General features: G+C 45.0%; 1 protein-coding gene across 6 annotated transcripts in view; it reads left to right on the forward strand.

Annotated features, from left to right (window-relative positions):
• LOC147899821 (putative inactive purple acid phosphatase 27) overlaps window positions 1–23,620 on the forward strand; it is a 68,351-nt gene that overhangs the window by 43,959 nt on the left and 772 nt on the right. For all 6 annotated transcript variants that reach the window (XM_087376554.1, XM_087376549.1, XM_087376551.1 and 3 more), the window contains 4 exons: window positions 13,686–13,818; window positions 14,023–14,228; window positions 14,449–14,574; window positions 23,071–23,380. In XM_087376554.1, the coding sequence (XP_087232680.1) occupies window positions 13,686–13,818; window positions 14,023–14,228; window positions 14,449–14,574; window positions 23,071–23,380 (775 nt within the window). The remainder of the gene's footprint in view (window positions 1–13,685; window positions 13,819–14,022; window positions 14,229–14,448; window positions 14,575–23,070; window positions 23,381–23,620) is intronic.

The raw sequence follows: 23,620 nt of genomic DNA on the forward strand, positions 1-23,620 counted from the left end.
AATAGAAAGATGATATTGCATACACCACGTGGGAGGGGTTTAAAAGGGAATTTAGGAAACACTTCTTACCTCCTGACGAAGCATCCCGAGCTTAGGATTAGTATAGAAACCTTCGTCAGAGAAATTTGTCAGTGGCAGAATACACTGATAAGTTTCAAGAGAGCGTAATGAAGGTTGATGAACCCCTATCTCAATCAATCCAAGTGAAAGATTTCATATTTGGATTGAATGATCGGATTAAAATGGAAGTACGGGCTAAGTATGCGAACACGTTGGATGATGCAATAGCCATAGCCCTGAAATATGAAGATGCCAAAGGCAGCAGGCTAAGTGGGTTTGCACAGGTCGGAACCCAGTATGGGTACCAGAAGAAATCTGGGTTTAAGAAGAAGTGGATTAGTAAAGGGAGTGGTTCTCAGTCGAGTGGTCAAGCCAAGCAGGCGAAACCAGCTGAAACTTCTAAATCAAGTGCCACCATTGGAGTGAAGAGGAAAGTAACGCCAATGGCAGCCCGGGCTTGGTCTAAGTCTCCCTTAAACCCAGAGCAAAGAGAAAAAGCGAGGAGAGAAGGCTTGTGTTTTGGATGCCTTCAGCCCCATTAGTGGAAGGATTGTTTGCGAAATAAGGATCATCGGATGGCTGGGATGGTAGTCTCAGAATGCAACGTCGAGATGGAGGAAAGTCCCAGAGCGGAACAGATGCAGATTCAGCTAGCAGGATCTTCTCAGAGGTCAGGACCTTGTTTGTTATGTGTGTTTGTTGCTAAGCTAGTAATGAGTGCACCTGATAACATCCTATCTAAGCCCGCAGCAACGGGGTATACAGCCTTTAATGATACGGAGTTAATTAAAATGAAAGGACAAGTGGCTAATCATGATGTCATTGTGTTGTTTGACTCGGCGTCAACGCACAATGTGATTAACTCCAAGCTGGTGAAGAGGTTGAAGTTAAAGACTAGCCCATCTGATTATGCGTATACAGTCAGAATGGCAGATGGAAGTTCAACTGAAGTATGGGACCAAAGGGTTACCCAGTTGGAGCTTCGTATTCAGGACTATGCTGAGAAGCTTGATTTTGAAATGACTAAGCTTGCTCATGCAGATTTAGCCCTGGGTATGGCGTGGCATTCTAGGAAGAATCCAGCCATTGATTGGAAAAAGCACGTATATCAATTCAAGATGAATGATGTGCTTTATGTCTTACGAGGTGAGAAAGATGTACCTCAGGGACCGTTGGTTTCCGTGATGGAAATCCGAAAAGCTCAAGAAGAGTTTTTAGTCCTTTGTACGGCATCGGTAGAGCCGGTTGATGATTCTTCGGCTAGCACTGATGTTGCTCAAAGTGGTGAGATGTCCAGGCTGGCTAATCTTATAACAGAGGAGTTCTTTGAATGTTTTAGGGATGAGTTACCTTATGGGTTACCTCCAGAGCGGAATGTTCAGCATAAGATTGAACTGATCCCGGGGACAGAACCTGTAAATAGACCTCCCTATAGAATGAGTTTTATTGAGGAGGCGGAGGTGCGTAGACAACTGGAAGAATACCTTAAGTTGGGGCAGATTCAACAAAGTTTCTCACCTTTTGCTTCGCCAGTGATATTAAAGAAGAAAAAGGATGATACGTTTTGCCTCTGTATAGATTACAGAGCATTGAATAATATCACTGTTAAGCACAGGTATTCGATGGCTCGGATTGATGATTTGCTAGATGCAATATATGGAGCCATAATTTTCAGCAAGATAGATCTTAAGTGTGGCTACCATCAGATGCGGATTAGAGCCGAGAATGTGCACAAAACTGCTTTTAGAAGCAGGTTTGGTCATTATGAGTTTTTGGTAATGCCCTTTGGACTTACCGATGCTCCATCGACATTTTCATGCTTATGAACGATTTACTACGTCCGTATATTAGAAAGTTTGTAGTACATTTTATTGACGATATTCTAGTGTTCAGTAAAAGTATTACTGAGCATCGTGAACACTTAAGAATAGTGTTCAGTACTTTAAGGAAAGCCAATCTTTATGTAAACAAAAAGAAAACTATATTGTGTATGGTTAGGCTTGAATATTTAGGATTCATAATTACTCCAGAGGGGGTAGAAATGGATCCAAAGAAAGTGGCTGCGATACTGACCTGGCCAATTCCTTAGAGTCTGACCGCGTTGCGATCATCCTTGGGATTTGTTCAATTTTATAGAAGGCATATCAAAGGATATTCCGAAATAGTATTGCCATTGACTGATCTGACCTCAGATAAAGTACCTTTATATGGAGACAGAATCAATAAGAAAGTTTTAACACCATAAAACAAGCTGTGGTCACAGGACCGGTGTTTAAAATAGTTGATCCCCAGAAACCGTTGTTCCTGGAAACCGATGCAAGTGGCGTTGCGGTTGGAGCAATTCTCCTTCAAGAGGGAAGGCTAGTAGCCTTTGAAAGCAAGAAGCTTTCTCCCTCTCAAAGGAATTGGCCAACTCAAGAATTGGAGTTGTATGCTGTTATTCATGCTTTGAAAACATGGAGGCATTATTTGTATGGTTCAGATATGTGGATGTGGATCATGATACTCTGAAACATTTTTGTAAACAGCCTGACTTGAGGGGCCGCCAAGCTAGGTGGGCATAGCTCATGCAAGAGTTTAATTTGACGATTCGGTACCGAAGAGGAAAAGATAATAAAGTTGCTGATGCGTTGTCATGCATTATACATAACATGAGTTTCACGGTATTAGAGAGTGCTCTAATGACTGAGACTAGAGAAACTCAAAGGGTGGACGAGTTTGTCTTGAATCTATGGCCTAAGGCTCATGTGTTAAAACCCGGGGAAAACGAAAAGGATGACCTGGCATCCAGAAAAGGCCAAACATATGCAAGATGTACCATAAGAAATGGTATGCTGAAAAGAAATGGTAAGGTAGTAGTACCTAGTCAGAATGATCTTATGCAGAGAGTTATTCGACAGTGCCATGATAGCCCATGTGCGGGACATCCAGGAGTCGAGAAAACATATGATCTTGTGAAGCGAGATTTCTTTTGGCCAAAGATGAAAAAGCATATTCATGAATATGTGACACGGTGTTTTTCATGTCAGGTAAGCAAGGCCGAGTGGGTGAAGCCACCCAGACTTTTACAGCCCTTGGAAGTACCACTAGGTAAGTGGGAGAGCATTTCAATGGACTTTATTGTAGGGCTGCCTACGACACAAGGAAGGTATGATTCTATCCTTGTGGTGGTTGATCGTCTAACCAAGATGGCTCACTTCATTCCGACTACAGAGTCTGTTAGTGCCCCGCAAGTGGTGGATTTGTTTATTAGACATATATTTCGTCTGCATGGATTGCCTAGATCCATAGTGTCAGACAGAGATGTCAGATTTACCGGTCATTTTTGGACAATGGTATTTGAGACACTAAGGACTGAGTTGGGAATGAGTAGTGGGGATCATCCTGAAACGGATGGTCAGACGGAGAGAGTCAACCAGACTTTAGAGGATATGCTGAGGGCATATGTATCATTGAGGCAACATACGTGGGACAAGTGGTTGCCATTGTTAGAGTTTGCCTACAATGATAGAAAACATTCTTCTACGAAATTTAGTCCGTTTGAATTGAACTATGGTTATAGATCAGCAAATCCAACTACAGTTGGAATACCTCAGAGAGTGCCTAGTGCCGCGAACTTTGTGGTTCAGATGTGGGAGATTCTAGCACTTGCGAGAGCTAATATCCGCCAGGCTATGGATAGAGCCAAGGCGTATGCGAATGAAAACCGGTCTATAAGAGAATGTAAGGAAGGAGAAAAAGTTTTTCTCAGAGTTCCTTTGCACTCGAAGCCGTTAACTTCAGGAGAGTGTGCTAAGTTGTCACCTCGATACTGTGGGCCGTGTTTAATTCTAAAGAGAATAGGCAAGGTAGCCTATAAATTAGAATCACCACAGGGGTGTAAGGTGCACCCAATGTTTCATGTTTCGCGCTTAAAGAAATTTTTACATACATGTGACTCATTAATCGAAGGTGTGGTTTTGTTTCAGGAGATAGAGGATAATGCAAGGCGCAAACGAACAAGAATCCTGGACCAAGGAACAATGCAAATACGAAATCGGAAGATACCCACGGTGTTGGTTGCATGGCATGGTCAGCCTCTATCAGAAGCTACCTGGGAATCCGTATACCAGCCCAGACTTTATCATTGAGGACGCTGATGTCTGAAGAGGAAAGGAATGTTACGCTCTAGCCGAGGTAGCATGACCTCGGAAGAATTAGTCGACATTTCCCTTTAAGGATCTACGTTTGTAATATATTTGTTTGCGCTTCATGTAAATGATCGGGAGGGAATTAATGTCAAGGTCCTAGGTGAGGGTTGATAGCACCAGACTAGGTGGATCTAAGGCTAAGGGCCTAATGCAAGAAATATGCCTAGGGGCAAAGGAAATTTAAAGTATCCCAAGAGGGGTGAAAAGATGCATTAGGAAGGCCCTATGATGATGACATGTGGCATGTAGATCCATCTAGGGAGATGGGGCTTGTTGGAGTTAGTGAGAGAAAGGAGAATGGCTTTTTACGTGATTTTTTGATTTTCGACTTCTCTGTCAGCTCTCATGCTCTAACAGGAATTGGCTGGGAGGATACTCGTGGTGCTACTCCCGTGATTTTGTTGTGGTTAGTAGGAATGTACTTAACAACATCCTCCTCCAATAGCTCCTGCTCATCCTGATATGCCTTTAGTATGATCATGCTATTGAGCAAGTAGTTGCTCAGGAGAGTGCTGTCAGTCCCGAGATGGCTTTTGGACACACTCAGGGACAGCGAACATGCTGAGCCTTTGCTAGCCCGCACTAGAGGTGCGCATAAACAGATGTATGGCAACTATTTGCCTGTAGCTTTGGTTGCTATTGCTTGCAATGAGGAACCTTTAAGTCACAAGGATGCCTTTGACAGCAAGGAATGGATGGATGCCATGAAGGCTGAGCTTGAATCCATTCATGCAAACAACACTTGGGAGTTGTAGGACTTGCCAGCAGGCAAGCGTGCCATAGGTACAAAGTTGGTCTACAAGGTGAAAAGGAAAGCTAATGGTAGTGTTGACCGCCTCAAAGCCCGCTTGGTTGCAAAGGGATATGCACTGCAGCACGGCATTGTCTTTGAGGAGACGTTTGCTCCCACCTCACGCATTACTACTAGCAGGTGTGTTATTGCTATGGCATCTCATCGGTATTGGGAGGTTCATCAGCTGGACATCAAGACTGCCTTCCTTCATGGTGATGTTCAGGAAGAGGTCTATGTCACTCCGCCACCTGGTTTTCAACAATTAGGTTCTGAAATAATGGTTTGTTGGCTCCAGAAAGCCCTCTATGGCTTGAAGCAGGCACCTTGGGCATGGTATGCAAAGATACATGCATTTGTGACAGCCCGTGGCTTTTAGAACAGCCCAACCAAGGCCACTCTTTATGCCATGATGTGCTATTTGCTTTTGGAGATTGCCACGTCTGCTTTTGGTTATTGGCAGCCAACTCAGTAGGATTTTCTACTTGGCTATATTGATGGCAAGATCAAAGGCTATCCTTTGGTCTCCAAAATGTTATTTGATTGGAAGCATATCCAAGTTCACACTTGGAATGGCATGGCCGCGACTCTTTGCAAGGCAATTTTTTAAGGGGCTAGAACTGATGTTACCCAAAACGGGGAGATGGCCAAGTTGGCTGATCAAATAGCAGGGTTCTCTGATTGTTTTAGGGATGAGTTACCTTATGGGTTACCTCTAGAGCGGAATGTTCAACATAAGATTGAGCTAATCCCAAGGGCAGAACCTGTAAATAGACCTCCCTATAGGTTAAAATTTACCAAAAAAGTGGAGGTGCGAAGGCAACTGAAAGAATACCTCAAGCTAGGGCAAATTCAGCCCAGTTTCTCACCGCTACTCTCCCTTTGCTTGCTAGTCTCGCCTCATCGGTCCTCTCTATAAAGCCACTCTATCAGCTTTCTCTCTCTAGACATTTTCTCTCTGTAGACGTTTTCTCTCTAGACGCCTTCTCTCCCGTAGCCTCTCCGCTCCCCCTGGGCAAAGGCCTTTGCCTCCGTTGGCTTTACAAGAACCCAGGTGTTGCTACTTTATTAGTTTCAAAGGGATCCGCTCTGTGACAAATGTGATTCATGATGATGGTACCATCATATCTTTTCCTTTGGCTGCCATGGAATATGATGTAGGGATGCATTATCGCCCTCTATGGAAAAAAATTGCTCACTTGCTTCAGCCCTTTTTGCCAGAACCTTCACTTGAGCTTTAGGATCGGCTTGGAGATTGGACTCTTCATTTCCCAGGTTCATCAGCCTGTCCTTTGAGGTTATCTCATATTACGGTATTTCTTTGTATACAGCTTTGTTGCCCCCACCTTGGGTTTCCGATAAGGCAAATGAACTCTGGCGCATGAATTGTCCGGCAAAGTGGTGGAGGAATAGATTGCAGCAGCTTTGGAGATCCAAAGTTCCTCTTCAACTGCAGGTTTTTTTGTGGTGGGTGATGCTAGGGGTTTTTCTATCAGGGCAGCTCTTAGCACGCAGACATATTGCTCCGGCTATTTGTCGCAGATGTTTGGCTCCATAGGAATCTGTGTCTCATCTCCTTTGGCACAGCGTTTGAGAGCTAGATTTTCTACTGCTACCTTTGGCAAGTATTTCTGGCTTTTTGGGATTGGCACCCACACAAACAGGGGTTTGAGTTGCTTTTCGTTTGGGTTCATTACTGGGCACTTTGGACACTATGGAAGGATTGAAATTATAGAGTCTTTGGTGATCCTACTTTTTCCACTTTCCCTTTTTTATGAGGCTCGCTGCAGCAATCTTTCTTTGATTGTCTGTAGACACATTACATAAACTATAATGTATACTTTTCATATATTGAGATTTAACACACACACACACATTTTTTTATATAGTGAAAACTTTTGATTGATTATATTACAAGAGTAGCGACCTCAAAACGAGGCAGCCCAAATTACATCAGCTGAAAATCTCAGTGTATGTTAGATATACATCATGATCTATGCAGTGCGTCTGCAAACAATCAAAGAAAGATTGTTGCAGAGAACGCTTAAAAAAAGCAAATAAGTAAATTGTAGGATCACCAAAGACTTTACAGTTTCTGTCTGTCCATGAAGTCCAGAGTGCACAATAGCGAACCCAAACAAAGAAAAGGTGAAACTCTGGTCTTGGTGGATGAAAACCAAAGAGCCAGAAGGAATTCCCAAAAGGAATAGTCAAGAATCTCTCTCGAAGGTGCTGCTAAAGAAGATCAATGAACTCACGAGAGCACGGACAAAGTCAGAATAAATGAGGCACAGTCTCCTGAGAAGTCAAACATGTGTGGCAATGAGCAAGAGCAATGTGTCTACGAGCCAACATATGTCCAGATGGAAAAATGCCCAGAAGCACTCGCCAGAAGAAAACCTGTTGCCGAAGAGGAACTTTGTAGGCCCAAAGCTGCTGTAATCTCTTTCTCCACCACTTAGCTGGGCGATGCATTCGCCAAATAGAATTGCCTTTCTCTGAAACCCAAGGTTGAGGCAAAATGATTTTATATAATGCAGGAACGGTAATTTGAGATAGTCCAAAGGACGAGAAGAGGACCTTGGGGAAGTCAAAGTCCAATCCTCCAGCCGGTCCTGGGAGTTTCAAAGGAGGAATCATAACAAAAGGTGAAAGTATACAGGCAATTTGTTGCCACAAAGCACGATAATGAGAGCCCAAGACAAACCATGTAGTTGCTAGAGAAAAAGGTAGCACAGGGCCATCATCATGAATAACATCAGTTAGAAGTGATGCCCTTAAAAGAAACAAAGTAGGAACGGTGAGGTTCTTGTAAAGCCAGTGGAGGCTGAAAAACTGTCGACCAGTGAATGCTTTCAGTTCTCAAAGAAATACCCAGCAAAGACTGTCGACCATGCCATTCGAGATGCGAGAGGACATGCTGCCAATCAAGAAGCAAACTGGAGACCAAAGGGCAGGCATGCAAAGTACCATCAATGCGACCAATTAAGAAATCTCAGCGATTGATTTGCCAATAATGACCAAAGGGAGAGAGACTGATATGCGCGACCAAAGATCTAATCATAAGAGCCCAAAGCTGATCACCTTGCAGAAATTGCAGCAACATTTTTCCCCTGTGAGCAAGGATGTGCACCTGGATATCCATGAAATTCAAACCACCATGCATCTTAGGAGAACAAAGTTGATGCACCGAAAGCACGCTGAGACTTTTTCTGCCATGTTTAGAACGCCATAAGATCTCTATAATGACAGACATAAAAGAAGTAAGATCTGCCTTGGTGAACATGATCAAAGGCAAATAAAATTGAATATAAGCCACAAGGATGGTCTGCACCATCCGAAGACGAACATGCAAAGGCCAGGTTGCCAATTTCCAATCCTCTAGCTTTTTCCGAAGCTTGACCATCACCCAAATGACGAGTGAGACCCCACCCCAAAGGGTAACCAAGATGACGAACTATTTGAGTGGGTGGAATGATTTCCTTGGGCCATAAAAGACGATGTCAGTCTTTAGAATGCAATGGGAGCAGCTTAGACTTTTGAAAATTGACATCATAAGCAGAGAGAGTTTGCATCAAAGCAGAAAGATCATTTTGTGTATTCTTCGGGGTAAAGAAAGAATCATCAGCATAGGCTTGAGCAACCATGCTGCGATTTGCATCCAATTCTAAACCATGAAGCGAGCCTGTAGCCACGAGATGATCAATATATTGCAGCATAGGATGGGTGGCAATGGCATACAATAAAGCACTAAGGGGACATCCTTGACGGACCGAACGACAAAGAGTCCACTCGTTAGAGAGATCTTTGGAAAGAATGCAAGCAGCATTGCTGTCCCTATAAAGCCAATAAATAACCTGCTGCATTTTGTTCCAAATCCCAAAGCTCGCATTGTTTGCGAGATCAAATCCCATTGAATTGTATCAAAAGCTTTTGCAATATCCACCTGTAAGAGCAGAATATCCTGTTGCGTGTATTTGGCATATTCAATCCCAACATAAGCATTGGCAATATTATCTGTGATGTGCCTACGGGGAACGAAGCCATATTGCGAGGGATGTAGCCCATCATGCAAATAACCTTTAATACGATCAACAACCATTTTAGCTATGATCTTGTAAATGACTGGCATGAGTGTTATTGGTCTCCAATCAGTGAGCAAATCACATAGTTGCTCTTTTGGAAGGAGCTTGACAAGTCCTTTTTTCCATGACATAGGCATTTGCTGATTTTCCCAAAATGAATTAACCATTTGCAGCAAAGTAGGCTTGAGGATATCCCAGAAGGCAAGAAAAAATTCAACAGTGAGACCATTCCATCCTGGAGACTGCCACAGGATTTAACATCATCTGACAATTCTCTTTCAGTGAAACGAATTTCCAATTCGAAAGCTTGAGCATCAGAGAGAATTGGATGGACATGCTGCAAAAGAAGCTGGCGGCCAGACACAACCCGAGGAGAAAGAATGTCCACATGCCCAAATGAGATTAGAAGTGCTACATGCAAAAATCAGCAAGCTTTGAGCGAGGTGAGGACCAAGAACCATGAAGCATCCGGATCCGACAAATATTGGCAGCCTGTCTTTTATAATGCAAACTTTTAAAGAATTGCTTCGAAGGGCAACCTTTATCCAACAAAGCCCTTTGCGAGATCGGGTCTCCCATTTAGCAAGTTTTCTTTGATCATTCGATTGGAGACAGAATTTAGCCTGACATAACAACATGCTTTCTTCCGAAGACAAGGCCAAAGATTACTAAATTCTGTCAAACTCTGGCAAGTGTATTTGTCATGCTTAACAATCTCCCGTGTGGCCTGCATGTAGGATTTACCATAATCCTGAATAACAGCTTGCATTCTTGCAACAAAAGCCTACCATGCATAATCCAGATCGATGTGCATGTGATGAGAAAGAGGCTGAATGGCATCAGAAACCATGGCTTTAAAATCAGCATGGTCAAGGTAACCATTATTGATCAGCAAAAGGCGTTTGCAAGCCAATCTATCATCTGGAAAGTCATGCAAAGAGAGCCTCAACCAAAGAGAATCATGATCAGAATGTGTGAAAGCATGGTCAATCCAAAGTTGACAAGTGAAGTCATCAGAATTCCGTGGGTCAACCCGATATACCATCTGTCCAATCATGCCTGATATGAAGATCGAGCATTATGCTGAAAGGTATAGCATGGGAGCATGGGCTGCAATTCCTTCCAGAGATCAACCAGACACAATTGAAACAAAAAATCAGGCCATGCCTGCTACTTTGAAGCCACGAGGTATTATCTCCCGGTTGTGGGGTATTATTGAAATCACCATAGATGAAAGCATAATGTTGCCATGGATAGTTATGCATAGCATCCCAAATCAAAGCTCGATTACCGAAAGATTGAGGAGCATATATTGATGCAAATTCAAAAATATCTCCTTGAACAAGGCATTTTATGATCATCCATCGACCATGGTGATCATTGAAGGCCACAACAGGCTGAAGATCATGCTTAACCAAAAAGGCTACCCCAGAGAAAGAGTGCTCTCCAGCATAGAAAATGTCATAACCAGAAAAATGTCCGGTTTTACCAGCATACATGTGCTGATTATGCTCTTGTAAAGCCACTATATGAGGCTGCAATTGGCTTGTATACAACCACACCAGTTTCCATTTTTGACCATCACACAAACCCTGTACATTCAAAGTATCAGATTTGATATGATCCAACATATTTACAGATATATGACAGGTATGTACAGCAAAAAATCCTTCTATGTTTGCATTTCCACCTCAGTATCCGGGCCTTGGCACTGAGAAGAAAAGTCAGCCTGAGGAGAAGACAATAAGGCAGTAACTTCCTCTTCCGGAAAGAGGGTACGATTGGTAGTCATCGTAGCCCAAGTCAAACCAATGCCAGAGTTTTCAGCTGGTGTTTTGTCTTGAGAGGAGGCAACATTCCAAGTCCGGGAGGGCAAAGGTCTCCTCGGTGAGATGACTGTTCTTGGGGTTTGCCAAGCATTATTCAAAAATTTTTCCTTCGCTTGAGGATGAGAGGCCGAAGGGACAGAAAGAGAAGCATCACCATTCGAAGCAACCGGTGCTTTCCCTTTGTCCTGGACAGCAAAAAACTGTTTTACCCCCTTAGGCTTCATCAGAGAGGAGGCATTAGAATTCTTGCTCGGAGGTGGTGACAATTCAGCCTGCAATGGCATTTTGGGAGCACGTGAAGGGCATTGTGAAGCCTAAGGGGGTAAAACACACACACACACACACACACACACACACACACACATATACATATACATATACATATACATATACATCCACATGTTTGTTATGTGTCCAGATGACCATTATGTTTATTGACCTGCATTCTGGAGTGTTTGCAAAACTCTCTTAGTGCATCCTGTCTGATAATTCTTTGCCATCTTGCTATCTCCCCCCTTATGGGTTAGTAGAATCCTACCAATCTGCCAATCTGATGGAAACCCTTCCTCTAAAGCGATATTCAAAAGCCTGGTAAGCATTTTCTTTGTCTTCTTGCCTCCCCATGTTAACATCTTTGCTACTAGCCCTTGTGTCTCTGGAGCTTTCCCATTAGCTAGCTTTTTCAGGCCTTTTCCCATGCCTTCCTCCGTTATGATTCCATTTGTTGCTTTGATAGTATAGTTGTAGTGGATCTTTCTTCCCCATCTCTTTTGTAGAGGCTTTTGTGACAAACCATATCATGTCTTTCCATTGTGCCTTCCTCTCTTGGGGCTTGTTGCCTTGGTAGTTTCTGAATAAACTTTCTAGGTTTTTTGTTTCAGCTCCTCAAAGGTCTCAAGCTGTTTGTTCTTGAGATATATTCTTTTTTGTGCCTTACCACCTGTTTATATGTTCGAGCTTTGTCCTCCTCTGTTGTGTTCGCTGTTTTCCAGTCTCTATTTGCATCCTTACAATCTTGGTCATACCAATGATTACATGGCATCCCCACACTTCTCTCCTTGCTCGTAGTAAAACATTTTTGGGCCTTTGACAGCTGCATATATGTTATGTATTTGCTCATTTCTTGACATGTTAGAGGCATTTGCCCTTGTGCCACTGCCGCCTTTATCTCCCTTTCATAAATATGCACTTTTTAGTAGTCCATTCTTAACCTGGGACGTGCAGTAGATTTCTTTTTTCCCCACAGCATTGCTTGTCCCCATTATGCCTATAGACATTGCTCTATGGTCGACTCAAGTGACTCATCCTCAATCTTGATGTAATCAATCATGTGCTTTGCATATGAGTTTGTGATCACATAATCAATTACACTTGACTCTTGAGCTGTCTTGCATGTGTACGGTCACTGTTTTGAAAAGTCATTGTGCCATTGCATATTTGCAGCCCTAAGGAGCCAGACAATTGAGGAGTTGCCTTCCCATATGAGTGATTTCCCTGGCATCATTTGATGCCCTTTTCTAGCCTCTTCTTTGTTCATTATCTTCTTCCATTACACTCACATTTGGGTTCTCTCCCCTCCGTTGTTATGATGCCTGGCATCGCTCCTGTTCGTGCATTGAAATCCTTTGCTAGAATAATTGTACTCTCTGCAGAGAATCTTGCTATATCCCCCCCAAATGCATGAGGGGTCGGGATATGTTGCTGTTGTTTTTGTAAATGGGTGATTGTGGGGGTGCAAAATAGCATGCTGCCATTTTGATAATCCCCTACTTTGCCAGGATATGCAGCCACATATATTGTTTGTGTGGGCCTTCTTTTACAATTTTTGTTGTTTTTTCCCACTTCATTCTGATGTAGCATGCTATCCCACCAACCCTTGTCCTTCTATGTGTGTTTTTGCATCCATACTGATGTTTTTATGAATCCTTGAATTTCTGGGGGTGTGTTCCCCTCATGCTTCCATGTCTCGAAAATTATAAGGATGTTTGTCTCAGCTATTTCCTCAACCCCCCCTCCCCCTCCCCCCCCCCCCCCCCCCCCCCCCCCTCCCCCCCTTTTCTTTTTTTTCTGTAATGGCAGCCTTTCCATCTTTCATGTATGCATGTTTACCTTCCTTTTTTGCTTTCTGATTTTTCCTAAATCCTTGAGATTTTGGGCATATTGCCTTCTAGTAAGGTCCTCATTAATCTATATAGGGTTTCCCTTAAGGTGATGCTTGTGGTTAAGGACTTTGATGCGGGATTGAGTGTCCTCAAACTTCATGAGTATTTGCCTTGGCTTTTCTCCTTTCTTGCCCATCTGGAAGGCTTATGGCCATTTAGTGGATGATATGTGCATTGTTTTTTGAAAAACGTGAGTGAGGACTCTTTAGTCCTCATCCTCACTCTCTTCCATTCCCACAATCTGAATGTGTGTGTGTGTGTGAGAGAGAGAGAGAGAGAGATGTGGCAAGATAGAAGGATATCATGTGGAAATACATTAATTGCTACTTGAGTCTACCTTCATTGAGTCTTTTATTTTCCTAGGAAGATATTGCTGTTCTTGGTCTAGGTTGAATGCATGTATTCCTTACCAAGAAAGACTTATAAGGACTTTAGTCTGTATGTCTGTTTCCTATGGAATACATGGACACACATAAATTTCATGAGATTACTTACTGTTGCATAAGATTGTCCAGCTTCTTGGCAAGCATGGAAACAATCTTTATTGAGATGTGTGATGATGTCAACAGATATTTCTATAAGGTAGGACACAAGCTTGGGAATGGATCCTACATATGGGGAAGCGATAGTAACTTCACAGCATCTCCTTTTCCGGGTCAAGATTCTTTGCAGCAAATCATCATATATGGTGATATGGGAAAAGTATGGATCTCCCTGGATTCTGGTCTTTGAATTTCTCGCGTTTTAAATATTTCAAAGGTCATGCATGGACAGAGAAGAGATTTTACAGCTCTTATCTCAACAAGAGTGATTAAATTTTGTATGATTTAGGGTTCATGTGTGCAAAATATCTCATACTTCTCAGTTGTGAGTGTCAATGCATTTAAAAATGTGTCCTTGTTTCAGGGAGAGCGAGATGGATCAAATGAATACAATAATTTCCAGCCTGGTTCCCTTAACACGACTGATCGCCTTGTTGAGGACCTTGGTAATATTGATCTTATATTTCACATTGGAGACCTCTGTTATGCAAATGGATATCTATCTCAGTGGGATCAGTTTACGGAACAAATTGAAACATTGGCTTCGCATGTCCCTTACATGGTAGCCAGGTCATTTTACCTCACTTTTGTTATGTTGAGAATCATGATTACAGGTCTGCTTTTCTTGTTTTCAATATCATCAAGAAAGGCTGCTTGACCGTTAGGAGACATAAAGAAAAAGGCAGAGTATTTATAACAACCATTGTAAGAAGAGGCTGAAAAGAATGTGTGTCCATTATCTTATTCGTGCTTCTTCTTTTAACAGAAATTTGGTGTGATGATTTTGCAGTGGCAATCATGAACGTGATTGGCCTGGTACAGGGTCATTTTATAAGAATACGGACTCTGGGGGAGAGTGTGGTGTGCTGGCACAAACTATGTTTAACATGCCTCCTAAGAACAGAGAAAATTTCTGGTATGTTCTTACCAACATTTTATCATTGAAATGAAGGTGATTGAATTATCAGACTACAGAACCATGGAAAATTTCCTAGGATTGATCATTACTAGACCTTGATGCCGTATAGAGGCATAGGTAAGGTGACCAATGCAGCAAGAACCACTACTTGTTGTAAGAGATTGCCAAATGCCCTAGCCTTTTTCCTGAAGCCTCAGTGTGAAATGTCTGATTTTCTCAATGCTACAAAGGGGACATTGGAATAGCCTTCAGTTCTAGCCCTCAGTTCTTTTCATAATTAAATGTCCGTCAATGGAGAAAGAGAGTGTTGAACAAGAAAAGTGCCAACTAAAGGAGCAAAACGAAGAACCATCTTTGGCAGTGGCCAATAGCCACTAGTGTGAGGAGACGTATCTACATGCCTACTTTGCATCATGCTACTTTGATGTCTGTGGCAGTGGTAGGATGCAAGTGAAGCATTTGAGTGAACTAAACACTGGAATGACCGACTGATTGACCTAGCGCCAAAACGAGTAAAGGACTATCAGGAATTGGAGGTAGCCTACCATGCCACAGATACAAAAAAATGAAATTTGCACAAGAAAACATGAGTACTTTTGGTATAGGCAAGCTTGAAGGTCTAGCCTCTTCTTTCCTCTTATCTCTCTACTTCTCTCCCCATGCCTTGCACGCATCACCCTCTAGGTATTGTTTAGTGTCCCAAGACTAAGCCCCTTATGCCAACACGAAGCCCCGTATGCCAATATGTAGTCATAGTCTGTTTCCATCAAGGGCGTAGTGTCCCAACACTAAGCACGCTATGCTAATACATAGCCATAGTCTATTGCTATGATTACCATACAGGCTCCATGTCCATCCAGATACAACACTCTGGTTATGATTATCCTTCCTAACCCATTGACTCCACCCTAGGTCTCCTTTGACCTACAAGTGAGTCACTAGCTAGCTTGGGTTAGCTAGGCATGTATTATTCTTCCCTCCTCCAAATAGTTATGTCCTCGAAAATAAAGTTGGGAAAGCTTTTCTTTAAGTCAACAACTCTCTCCTAAGTTGAATCTTCGTTAGGTCTATTTTTTCACTTTATGATACTCAGTAATGATTCTATTCCCAAGTTGCTTTTGCATTTTGCCTGGAACCTTTTCAAGATCATGCGGAAGGTAGGTCAAATATTCCAACTTTATCAGTTCTCTAGGCAATACTAAACTATCACCATCTCTAAGTTTCTCCTTGAGCTTACTCGTGTGCAAAATTGGATGAACTTCGACATTGCAAAGGAGTTCTAATCTATATTGCCACATCACTATTTATTTTTATTTTTATTTTTTGCAACAAAGAAAGGAACCTTCTATTAATGCTTGAAAGACTTCATACAAAACAGCAGCCCCGAAGGTGTTGAGTATGGAAAAAACTGGAAAAGGTTGAAAGAAGAAAAAATCATCCTGTTCTAGAGAAACCCAGCTCATTGCCTAGGGGATCTCTGGTAGTGGGGCTAACAACGAGGTGGGGGGACTATACAACCAACGAATCCCTCGTGGAGTGAATATGTAAAAAACTATTGCAGGCCAAACTTTGTAGAAACGAGTGTGCCTCACGACAGTCTCCCTAGGGCCTAGGGTCCCACGCTCCCAGTTGGAGCGAAGGGTGTAGATGATATCCTGCCAGATGACGACCAAGGTAGCCGAGGGTGGAACCGGATGCTCATCCATCACCAGACTACAGCGATTCCACGCCGTGATACTTACTACTACCTCCCATACGCTGTCCTCTGGAGGAGAATGAGGAGCGAGAGCTATCAGGAGGGACCGCCTCATGGAGCTCTATCCTCTAAATGCTCTGACCTTGTATCCGATAAGCTGGGGAGACCTCATCAATTTGGAACGTGTGTCCTCCCTCAGTCAACCAGGCTACCATCCCCCAAGTGTAATCCCTCTGAAGGCTCTGCATCCGGTCATAATTCTAAGGGCTCCCATCCAAATCCTCGATGTGCTGCGACAGCTCCAGAAGCAGTGAGGGATCATCTCTAGAAAACAACCAGAGCAACAATGACACTGCCCCTCCACTTGTATTTGCTCCAACCATGGGCCGATGGGCAAGCCTCCGTGGGCGGCCAGCCAGAAGAAGTCTTCCTTGACTGCAAATTGGATCATAACCTCGTCCAAAACCTGGAACGGATGTCCTGGGGCACTATTTCAGCCACCCAATGCCTCTCCCTCGAAGGGGTCCAAATCGAAGAGTCTATTTGAAGCCTCCTGCCAATCCGTGTGGTGTAGGAAAAGAAGGGCACCTCGTCCGCTTGCTTGGCAAGGCTGCCCTTGGAGGGCCAGAACCACTCTCTCGGATCCCACTGGACCTCTCTCAAGGGCCTACCCTCCCAAAGCCAGAGGCGCCATTTGGGGGCATCCTACTCTGGGATACTGGGAGGATCAATGTGCCACTCCTTCCCCAAACGTCCCACCACTCTGATCATCCGCCGATGAATCCCATCCAGACTCCCATCCATCTCTGGGTCTCTCTCAGTAAGTGCTTGGAGTAGGCCTCCAAGTCCTACATGGAAAAAATCGGGCTGTGTGCTGCCTTGTTGCATCATCATCCTCAAGGGGACACCAGTGCAAGAAAACTGACCCAACCATCTGCTGTCCATCCACACGCGAAGTCCCTCCCACCAGGACTCGGGGATGGCTAGGTCAATCTCTCTCATCCGTTGCGTTGCCCCTTGCAAATGCGCTAAGGCGCCAAGCCTTGCTTCTGCCTCCGCCATTGGTAATCTGCTCCATCTGCCAAAGAAGCCGGTCGGTCCACTGTCCCACTGTGCCCACCCAATGTGAGTCTGATGCTCGAGCATACGCCCATCCCGATCCTTGATCTCTGGGTGCCAAACAAGGGGTTGACGCTTGAACTCCTCTCGGCATCGGGGCCGAGCACGAAAGAGGCCAATCTCTGCCAGACCCTATGGAGGCTCCTCATCAAGGGGAAACCCTTCCTTGTAAGGGGGGCCTGTGAGAAGATCCATCTGTGTGAATGCTGCCCCTGCCCCCCAGTTAGTGGCCCTTGCTGTAAGAGGAGATTCGAAGGCTCTGCACTTGGGGTGATGCCGTGCACAACCAACTTCCCCAAGAGGGCTCTACTTTGCATCTCTAGATCAATGATACCCAAGCCTCCCAATGCTTGCGGCATGATCACCGTCTACCAAGTGACCTGGGCTCTAGTATTCTGCACGATCCTGCGTATGATTACTGTCCGATCCTGCCCAAAGGAAGGTCTGAACCAACTGTTGGAGCTGCCCAATGCACTCTCTGTGAAAACACCAGCAAGAGGCGACATACGAGGTCATGGCAAGGAGGACCTGGTTTGCCATTAAGGTATGGCCCGCTAGGGAGAGTTTGGCCGAGCTCCAGTAGAGAAGCTTGCGTCAAACACTCTCGAGGACCGACGCGATTTGCTGCTCTGCGGTAATATCAATATTCACCTGGCATCTGAGGTATCTCACGGTCTGGCCTCGCGGTATCCAGCGGAAGCCAAAGTCGCTCCCCCACTCTCTGAATCTCCTGTGTCTTTCTCAGAGCCTGTGAAGAAACCTATGAATTTTGTCTAGTTGATCCGCGTACCCGAGGCCTCCCAGCAGACAGCCAGGGCTCCCCTGACTCTCTCCAAACTCGCTGTGGTGCCGTCTATGTACAAGGCCGTGTCATCTACAAACTCAGAGTCTAGCAGCTCGTTCTCCTATCTGATTGGGAGCCTCAACCCTGTGAGGCCCGCCACCTGTGATCTCAAGTAGTAGCCCAGAGCCTCCACCACAAACAAGAAGAGGAAGGCCTCCGCCACAAACAAGAAGAGGAAGGGAGCGAGGGGGCAGCTCTGGTGGACCGAGCGAGAGAGAGGAAAGGCCTCGCCCATGTGTCCACTGATAAGCATGTGACTAGACGTAGAAACTCCTCTGATCCATGTGTCTGAGAAACCCAATCTCCGCATGGTACCCTCCAGGAAAGACCACTCCACCCTATCGTAAGCCTTCTCAAATTCCAAGAGGACGGTCAAAGGCTGTGAATCCTCCGTGGACCAATCCAGTGCCTCCTAGAGCGTGAAGATGTTGTCCAGGATGTTGTGTTCTTGAACGCGAACCCGGTCTAAGTGTCGTGGATGATGTTAGTAAGATGGGGTCGTAACCACAAACTCAAGACCTTGGCAAGGATCTTGTATGCAGTATCAAGCAAATTGATCGGTCTCCATTGTCGGATGTCTGAACTATCTCCCTCTTCCCCTTTCGGGATCAAACAAATCCACCCCCTACTCAAGGACTGAGGAAGGGAGCCGGTAGAAGATCTCTTGGCAGGCTAGGCGGAAAGGGGTGGAGATGATCTCCCAGAAGTTCCGGAAGAAGACCGTAGTCAAGCCGTCCTCGCCAGGACACTTCTGGGTCGGGAGAGCCTTGAGGGCTTTCCGAAGCTCCTCATCTGTGAAAGGCTCCTCTAGACTCTTGCACAAATCCTGTGAGACTACTGTCGGAACGTAGTCACAAACTAACTCACGGGCCACTAGCTGGAGTCATCCTCTCCGTCTGAAAGAGTTGGCTGTAAAATGACACAGCCCACCGAATCTGTGTCCTGAAGCTCAAGGCGCGCGCTTTCAAACCTGCCACTAAGCCATTGGGATCCTGGGTCTTGCTCCCTGAGCCTCTCTATGGAGGCGAGGTCTCTTCGTAGTGCTCGCTCGTGCTCCTGAAGAGCCCTCCTCCGTCTAGGGGCATGAGCCTGCAACTCCTCACTGCTCCTCCGGACCGCGTTGGCCACCCACGAAGCCCAGCCCTCACAAGGTGTCGACTTTGACTGCTGCCAAATCTCTTCCATGACCTGCTTAATCTCCCAATCCTGCAGGAGGTCCTCTAGAATGCGGACCCTCTTCTAGGGAAGACCTCGACGGGGCTGCTCTAAGTGGAGTACTACTAGAGAGTGGTCTGACATCATGGTGCCGGCCAAAATCCCGATAGAGCTGCCTCTATGCATTGCCCAGTCCCCAACATAGAAGCGGTCTAGCCTCTCAAGCAGTCCATCATGTCTCCTCTGTCCGAAAGAGAAGAGAAGGCTGCGAGGTATCTTGCTGAACTTTGGCTCTCGCCACATGTCTCTGCCACCACTGATCATGAAGATGAATTGCTCCTAGGTGCTCCGCTCTGCTGCTGGCATCGAAAGAGGCACCGCCTCCCCAAACTCCAGGTTGTTGAAGTCTCCTCCAACAATCCAGGAGTCTACATCCGGAGGACACTTTGTCAGCTCCTCCAAAAGGCCGGACGGTACTGTCTGCATGCTGGGGCATATACGTTCAGGATCCCAATCCTGGACTTCCCCATCCTAACTCCCATCCAAACTGCTTGTCCTGGGATAAGCTCGCTTTGATCATAAATCTCTGGAGCCATTGTCTGTGAGACCGAGATGCATACTCCTCTGCTCCGTCCTATTGCGGGGGACCACACTTCCGGGTCTCTCCCCAGCAGGAGGTGGTTGCGCAGTCTAATGTCTAATGCTGAGAACATATGCTCCTGGATCAAAAGGAAGTCCACTACTCGTGCCCTACCACTACCCTCTGCAGCTCCTGTCTAAGGATCTGGCATTGCGGTTGGCTCCGAGGACGGTCATGTAGCCCGTGCACGTTCCAAGTCACTATGGTCTAGCTCATGAGGACGTGGATGTAGAAAACAAGGCTCTCCTGTGAGTGGGTGCCTGTTCTAGAAAAGACTACCTTATGTGACTTTGTTGAGGGTTTCGAGGGCGAGTAGTCTGTGTGTCACGGGGACGTGAAAAGTGATGTAAGTATCGGTGTAACTCAACCCACGCTTAACCAGGGTTAACCATGGTTTAGTGTAGTAATGGTTTGGCCGTGAGGGACTAGCTAGAGGAAGTGCATGCTTCCTAGAAGTTCCTAGGGACAAAGTTTAGGTGCTCCACTAGGTCCTAGGGGCAAGGTAAAGGCTTTAAAGAGGGGTCTAAAGGTTGGGCCCAAGGACAATCAACGTTGTCCTTGGTATGGGGATTAGGACTTTAATGAAGGGGAAACTGGCAAGAAGGAGGTGCCATTTGTCATGCATGTGTATGATGTCTTCCCTCCACCTTCCATCTCTCTCTTCTCACTCTCGTGGAGGTTTTGGACGTCTAGCATAAGCTTCCTGTGGCTGTTTGATTGCATTTTGTTGCTCCTGCTTTTGCTGTCTGGCTGCTCCTCGTCCTTTGGCATGTTTTTCGAGGCAGCTTTGTTACATGCACGCATCTTGAGAGGCTATACGGAAGCTGGCGCGGATCGCAAGGCAAGAAGTAGGTTTAAACACCAATTAGCATGCTCTCAAGAAAAACTCAATGATGTCCATGATGCTGTAACATGGCTTATAACCAACCTTTCCACAGGCGCGCATTCAACATACAGTAAACAAAGCCTTAAGAATACTATAGTACGCAGAGTGTTCCATGAAGTGAAAGTGGATGAAGTGCAAAGGAGAAGCCGGCTCGATTGCCAGAAAATTAAAGGAGTTCATGTTCTGCACAGGATATGGGGCTTTTCAAACAACCAACTGATTAAAACAAGAAAACTTTCTTGTTTCTGCAGTGCGTGCATCATAGGGGATCATGACGTTTGTGAGAACATAAGGGGTCACCCAGGGGGTCTAAGACTCAATATTGCTCCTGTCTGGAGGGGTGTTAGGCTCTGGCTTGCTGACTCTGCTTGCTCTGCGGGGGTTGGGGGGGAAGCTTAGCCTTGGCTGAGGGGGCAATCTCTAGCTAGGTGACCTATCTGTCTGCAATGACACTAGCCTAATAACCCAGAAATCTGCACTCGCTTGCGAAGTGTACCCCCTTCAAGGGTCTCTAGGATGATGAACTCTGGGATGGACTTTGGGCTCTCAACCACCAGTCTAATCCTGGGGACCCGTCATCTGCTACCACTGATGCGGTCGAAACTGGCGGAGACTCTAGTACAGTACCAAATGCTCGACCAATGGAGGGGAGGATGGCTCTATACTCCTTTGGCAGCCTTGGGAAGCGGAGCGTGATCAGAAAATGGGAAACATGGTGTGTCGTGTCCATGTCCTCCACTGTAAAGCCATGGTACCAAGTAAAGAGGTACACCAAATGCAGGCCAAGGAGGATGGGGCTCTGTTCCACAAATGTCGAGGTAGTATCGGGGGAGCTCAGTTGGATGAGGAAGACACCTCTTTATGCTTTCACCCATTGCTTGGGCATGCCAATGGCTTAGTGGGCATTGGAGACAGTCAAAGGAGTTGTGTGACCCCGCACAGGTTGCTAGAAAAGTTTCCAAGTCTCGTGTAAGCATTTGGAAAAGTGTTGGATGCCTATTGCCACTAGGAGTGAGAGCAGAGCCCAACAGGGTTATTCCTTGGGATCCTGAGGCCTATTAGAGTGTAAAGCATTGTCAATGGATGCTAGCTGTGTGTCCATGCTTTATCTTTACCTCGTGAGCAGGTGAATGGCTAAGAGGGCACTCAAGGCAGCTAAGGGGGACTGTGTGACCAAGTATCGGTTGCCAGGAACAGGCCTAAGCTGAGTGCAAGTGTTTTGAAACTGAAATGGATGCCTATTTGCCATGTTTGGTGGGAGCCATTCTCAGCAAAGAACACACATTGTTTATGGATGCCTAACGGGCTGTGTAATGTCATTGATGCCAGAGGGATGGTACTTGTATGACTACCATATTGTTTGCTATGTTGAGATGCAAGTTTTCCTATGGGAAACAGGTTGATATATCGGGATGTATGCTGCTTATAGCTTGAGAGACTATTGGTGGTGACAGTCCTGATGAGTGGGGAAAGCCCCTATATGCTTTCTTTTTCTTTTTGGAGCGGATAGGTGGTTAATTGGGTACTAGTGACAGCTATGGGGAATGGAGGCCTATTGCCAAGGTTGGTGAGAGCAATGAACATTAGAGGCTGTGCTGGGCATGTGGATGCCTAAACGTATATGGAATGCCCCAGATGCCAGAAAAAATGTATCCTTTATGTAGCCCGGAATTCAGGGCCTCTCAATTAATTAAAGAAATACCGAAAGGGGCGCCAAGGTTTTGGGGCCAATCTGCGTCTTTGTCTTGGTGCAGGGGCACTCTAGCTCCCAATCTGCTAGTTGTATATTTGCTGAATTGTTGTTATAACAGTGTTGGCTGGTTATTTGCTAGTTTTACTGCCCTTTTATTGATTGAAGGCCGGTTTCAGATCTTTCCTTCTGAGGGTTTTTATTACATGGAAGAAAATACATGCTAGGAACTTACCTGTGTTCGATTTTGGTTAGCTTGTGTTGCATAGATACCTGAGGTCAATCATACTAGATTTCAATTTCCTGTTTCTTATTTTGAAGGGTGTGTAGAGGTCATAAAGTAGTCAACATTTGGGATTTATAGTACTGGTGATGAGTTCTTTGGAATTTTTGACTTTCAATTGTTAGCAGTAGTTGTCCCTGATTGTTCTTTTTCTTTTTTTGGGGGTATACTTCTGACCAGGTACTCTTTAGATTATGGTCTCTTCCATTTCTGCATAGCAGACTCAGAACATGATTGGCGGGAAGGAACAGAGCAATATAATTTTATTGAGGAATGTCTAGCATCAGCAGATCGTTTCAAGCAACCTTGGCTAATTTTTGCAGCCCACCGGGTTCTTGGTTATTCTTCCGATGAATACTATGGTGAAGAAGGCACCTTTGCGGAGCCTATGGCTAGGGAGAGCTTACAAAAGCTTTGGCAAAAGTACAAAGTCGATTTGGCCTTCTTTGGCCATGTTCACAACTATGAACGCACATGTCCTGTTTACGAGGTCCTTTTCTTTCTTTCAGTCTTTGTAGGCCTAACTATTCTTGTAAAATTGCAACAATTCGATGGTTTTTATGGTTATCCATACATATCCTTTGCACATGACTAGACCAATCCATTTGTAATTTCACCACTGATTGAACACCCTTCATCAGCCTTTCGATTAGTAGGCATGGGTTGTTATTACTTAGTGAATTCAATTTTTCATATTTTCCTAGCAAGCTGACTTCTTACTCTCTATGCA

The sequence above is a fragment of the Dipteris shenzhenensis genome, chromosome 7, assembly GCF_047967505.1.
Source record: "Dipteris shenzhenensis isolate YYH24624 ecotype China chromosome 7, Dip_SZ_1.0, whole genome shotgun sequence".
NCBI classification, from domain to species: Eukaryota; Viridiplantae; Streptophyta; class Polypodiopsida; order Gleicheniales; family Dipteridaceae; genus Dipteris; species Dipteris shenzhenensis.